At 34.8% G+C, this 5152-nt stretch overlaps 1 protein-coding gene and 1 long non-coding RNA gene across 2 annotated transcripts; both read left to right on the plus strand.

Annotated features, from left to right (window-relative positions):
• Positions 1–599: 599 nt before the first annotated feature.
• Positions 600–2267, plus strand: LOC107918895 (1-aminocyclopropane-1-carboxylate oxidase homolog 1). Its single transcript, XM_016848471.2, has 3 exons — positions 600–1257; positions 1353–1674; positions 1960–2267. Exons 1-3 carry the CDS (start codon positions 698–700, stop codon positions 2206–2208), a joined length of 1131 nt encoding a protein of 376 aa, XP_016703960.1. The 5' UTR covers positions 600–697; the 3' UTR covers positions 2209–2267.
• Positions 2268–3081: 814 nt separating this feature from the next.
• LOC107920741 (uncharacterized) lies at positions 3082–4869 on the plus strand. The gene is made up of 2 exons (XR_001690761.2): positions 3082–4537; positions 4620–4869. It is a non-coding gene; the product is annotated as an uncharacterized lncRNA (long non-coding RNA).
• Positions 4870–5152: the final 283 nt, after the last annotated feature.

Genomic DNA, 5152 nt, shown 5'->3' on the forward strand with positions numbered 1-5152 from the left:
ATTGATACTGATTAAATTGCTTTAAAATTTTTAAGGTGAGTAGAGATGTGTTTTTAGCAAGAGAATATAAAGTTTGAAGTTTCTGGAAATGGGTTTCAAAGATGCGTTGAATGCTTCCGCAGGCAGCCATGGATTCTTCTAGGAAATGAAAGAAAATACAAAGCAATTATATTTAAGTTGGAGTTTTTCAACTAGATTTGTAATTTTGTGCTAATTTTTTCTATAATAATTTTTTGGGCTAATGTTAGGTAATGAAATAATTGTTGTTTGTCTAGTTATGTAGTTTGGGTGTTGGTGTTCATTTTTTTTTCTTTTCTTTTGGTCTTCATGTTTGTTGAGGAATCAAATAAAAGATTTGGATGAATTTTAACTTTTGTTTAGATTTTTTTTATTATATTTTCTAATAATGACATCAACATTCTCATATATCTCAACTTCAGCATGCTAAGTGTTCTAAGTTTAACAGTGTCAAAAAAATTGAAAAAATAAATTAATGTAAACCAAGTTAAAAGGAAAAAAACTTAACATAAATTTAATTTTGAAAATTTAAAATCGATGACATAAAAACCTATTCACACACACAAACGTGTATATATGTATGTATATGCATGTGTGGGGGGTTTGGGTATAGCTGTCACACCTTACGCTTTGGAACTTGAGCAAAACTTCTTTAGGTATTGAATACAAATTTTTTTTCATGGCGGAAATGGAAATAGGCAACGATGAGCAGATAATGTTGCCTAAGACAGAACACGAAGATTACGACAGAGCAAAAGAAGTGAAAGCCTTCGACGATACTAAAGCCGGCGTTCAAGGACTGGTCGACGTCGGCGTAGTTAAACTCCCTCCAATCTTTCACATGCCTCGAGAATATATCCATGACCATCCAACATTAAACGGTCATAATTTACATGGGTTCCAGATTCCCATCATAGATCTAAAACATGTTTCTGATCCTTGTTTACGGAAAGAGATAGTTGATAAGATAAGATTGGCATCGGAGAAATGGGGATTCTTCCAGGTTATTAACCATGGGATCCCACAGGATGTGATGAGAGAGGTCCTTGAAGGTGTTCGGAGATTCCATGAACAACCCAGAGAGGTGAAGATGAACTATTACTCGCGTGAGACTGGGATCGTTAGGTATTACACCAACTACGATTTGCATCAGTCCAAAGGTGCGAGCTGGAGAGACACCTTGATTTGTGTCATGGCTCCCAATCCTCCGCCACCGAAGATGTATCCCTCTGCTTGCAGGTAAACACATTAGCTTTTGGGAGAAAAGCTTTTTACACATGATTTTCTGTCATAAAACTAGTGATAGAATTGTACACATGAGCTTGAAAATGCAGAGAGATACTGGTGGAGTACTCGAAGCATGTTCAAAGCATAGGCGATGTTATCTTCGAGTTGCTGTCAGAGGCACTGGGTTTGGATCCTGACCACCTCAAAGATATAGGGTGCCTGGAAGGGCATACCTTTGGTTGTCAATATTATCCGCCATGCCCCGAACCTGATCGGACCTTAGGACATGTTCGGCACCGGGATCCTGACTTCCTCACAATCCTTTTACAAGATCAAATAGGAGGCCTTCAAGTTCTTCATCAAGATCACTGGATTGACGTCCCTCCATTGGAAGGAGCTCTCATAATTAATATTGGCGACCTCTTACAGGTATGGCAAAAGACCCTGGATGTTATGCACTGTCTTAGTATTTCAATATTTGACATAAGAGCCTAATCAAAATTTCATATTTTTAATATATATTTCACTTGAAAATTGAATTAATTAAATTTAGCTTCAACTTTAAAAGGTAAAACTTGATGGAATTTTTATAAATTGAAGTCAGCTTGATTTGATTATAAGAAAGATGATATTTTCATACCAATATTGAAATAAAGGATGCTTTTTTAAAAATAAATAATAGAAATGAATAGTTTTGAAATGCCTTTGATGCAGCTAATCTCGAATGACAAGTTCAGAAGCGTTGAGCATAGGGTTTTGGCGAAGAGTGTAGGGCCGAGAATTTCATTGGCATGCTTATTCTCAACACATTCAGAACCATCAAACAGGGTTTATGGCCCCTTAAAACAATTGCTATCGCCACAGAACCCACCTTTATATGAAGAAACCACAATATTGAATTATCTCAACTCTTATAAATCCGTGGGTGGACTCGAGAATGCACTTTCTTTTCATAAATTGTAATTATGTTATGATTTAAATCCACTACTCTTAAATAAATAATAACAAATACCTTCGTAGTATGGTTTGTGTTTCATGGATGTAAATCCTATCTTAATAAACATCTTTTTTATCCCTATCAGATTCAAAATATGAGTAAATGTTTCTACTCGGAACTTTCCTGATCATGTAAAACCACTAGCTAAATCTGCATAAAACCCTCCAAATTTCTACAGGGATCAATCTCCAAAACTAAATTAAATAAAAAAGATGAATATGAAAATGGGTGGGAGGACATGAGATGAAACAAAATTCATACTAGATTACACTTGTTTCTTTCAAGGGATAGCTAAGCACCAAATGGTTCAAATTTTCTTAAAATTAGAGACATAAACTATAAAAAAAAAAGAAGAAAGCTCTAAGAGAAAAACCAAATTACATTTGCACTTTTACTCCAAGTGTAAAATGTATCTTCACAAATGTTATAATATGTAAACACCTATTTTTTATTTGGGGTTTTATGTTGTATGGTTTAGTGGGTCTACATCAATTTCTCGTACTAAATTAATCTTTTAATTTGATTTATAGCTAAATTAATTTTAGTTTAGTTCTAGAGTTTAAATTTGAAATTTGTTTTAGTTTTATAAGGATAAATTTGTCAATTCAATAGTATCGCTTAATGCTATTTATTTTTAGTGAAAAAATTAAAAGTTTAGTTTTAGATTCATCTAAATATTTTTTATGATAAGGAAAGATGAAATTTTTTAAATAAAATATTGAGTGGTTGCCATTAGTGTTTTAAAGATAAGAACAAAACTGCATAGTCGACACGTGTCCTGAGCAGTCAATCACCAGAAAACGGTGACAGACCCTTAATTAATGAAAAATACAGTAACCATAACTCATTCCTAAGAGACTGTAATTGTCAAAATTAAGAAACCCATTTCCTATTGACTAAAACCTTAGAAACTATCTATTATAAAAAAACATTAACAAGAAGAAAAATCCAACTTAAACTATCCTATTCTTTAAAAACACCCCGCAGTTCAAATTTTCTGGCATCCCACCCCTTAATTCTACAAGCCATCGTTCTATCTTCAATTGTTCTGTATCATTGTTGCCCTTAATGGAGATTTCGTAGAAATAGAAACCGTCAGAGTCCCTTTGTTCTTATTTCCTCCGACTTATTTCAAACGTCGTTCAGAGATCTTCTATCCTCTTCGGTCGTCGATTCCGTTTTTGGGGGAGCCTCCTCGATCCAAATCCTCGATTTTGTCCATTGTTTTCTTTCCTCAGTCATCGCATGAGCCGCATGATTTACCAAAAATAGCAGGTAAAGCTTTTGAATCTTTGTGCTTTTTCTTTTATTTCTTATACAATCGTCGCGATACTCGATCTGTCCTCATCTCCTGTTTGGATTTTTTATGACTGCTAAGAAGTCACCTTCTACTGTCAGTTTATGAAACCCTAGTTCCTTAGCCACCATTGTAGACATGCTTTCGCCTCTGTCGTGGTTGCATCGGCTATAAAATTGTTCTGGTAAGTGCATGCTTCCAATATATATCCCTCGACGTCTCTAAATATGATTCTCGTAACCGAACTTAGCATGTTTCTATTATATGCCGCATCGAAATTGTAATTGACTTCATTTTCTCTCGGTGGTTTCCAAATACAATCGTTCTATCGTATATTTGTTGTTGTTTTTGGAACTATGTGGTTACTCTCTGCCTGGGATGGTTTGATAAATGCGATTAACCCAACTGTACTTTGTTTTTCACCTTGATGGTAAACTTTATTTCTTTGGTGCCATACTGCCCATAGAGATATTTCTAGGCATTTGCATTGTTCTTCTTCCATACTAACAAATAGATTTGCTAACCATAATTTCCAGTTTTGGCCTTGGGACTAGGAGAGGCATCGATCCCTACCCCTTGCAGGATATTTTTGACAAACATACAGTCCCAGAATATATGGTTCACCGATTCTTCCGTTGAGTGACATAGTGGGTAATCGTTCATCACCCTCACCTTCTTAGATTGAAGGTTGTTAAGAGTAGGAATATAGTTATTTATTACTTTCCACATTCTAATTTTGATCTTGCTTGCAATTTGTAAGTTCCATAGTCTGGTGTAGAATTTCTGTAAAATCGTCGGTTGTAGCATTACTTCCTTTTACATTTGTGTTGTATCTTCTTTAAACAACCACTTGTATCCTCTTTTTGTTGAGTACACTCATGTATTATCACCCCTCTAAAACCCTGATGTCCTTGATGTTGACTCCAACAATTGGGATGGTATGAATTCTGTTTGCTTGCTCCTCGTCAAAAAGCTTTCTTAGGACTTCTGACCTCTAGGTGATCTGTTCAGAATTAATTAAGTTTGCTACTAGTGTGAAGTTGATATTAATATTCTAACAAGTTATTTTTCCATGTCCAGGCCTTGGAAGCTAAGCTTCGTTCCATATATTGATTGATTTGCCATTTCTTACCCTTCATCCTATGTCTACTCAAAAAGTCCTCTCGCGCACCATATGCTCCCCTAGGTAAATGATAGGTGAAATCCTAAACTTGTATTAAAAAATTCACTATTTGAGTAAAATTTTACTTTTATAACACGAGCAAATAAGCAGTCTGGATTCATAATTAACTTCCAACCCTGTTATGTAAGTAAAGCAATATTAAATTTAGCCAAATCTCTAAAACCTAATCCTCCTTGCGCTTTCGATTTGCACTCCTCCCTCCACTCACACCAATGAATCCCCTTTCATGTTTTGGAATTTATTTACCAGAATTTGCTAATAATGTTTTCTAACTCACGACAAAGGATAATAGGCAATAAGAAACATTACATTGTATAAACTGGTATGGCTTGTAAAATTGACTTAATAAAGACTTATTTACCTGTAAGCGATTATTGTCGAATACTCTAGTTTTCAATACGTCTCGAGAATCTGTCTTTAAAATTTGCAA

Source organism: Gossypium hirsutum, chromosome D13 (assembly GCF_007990345.1).
Source record: "Gossypium hirsutum isolate 1008001.06 chromosome D13, Gossypium_hirsutum_v2.1, whole genome shotgun sequence".
NCBI lineage: Eukaryota > Viridiplantae > Streptophyta > Magnoliopsida > Malvales > Malvaceae > Gossypium > Gossypium hirsutum.

Excerpts from the sequence above, each read along its gene's own strand:
- LOC107918895 (XM_016848471.2), top strand. The coding sequence starts at position 698 with ATGGCGGAAATGGAAATAGGCAACGATGAGCAGATAATGTTGCCTAAG. Across the intron at positions 1,258-1,352 it reads ATGTATCCCTCTGCTTGCAG|AGAGATACTGGTGGAGTACT; the intron begins GTAAACACATTA and ends TTGAAAATGCAG. Across the intron at positions 1,675-1,959 it reads ATATTGGCGACCTCTTACAG|CTAATCTCGAATGACAAGTT; the intron begins GTATGGCAAAAG and ends CCTTTGATGCAG.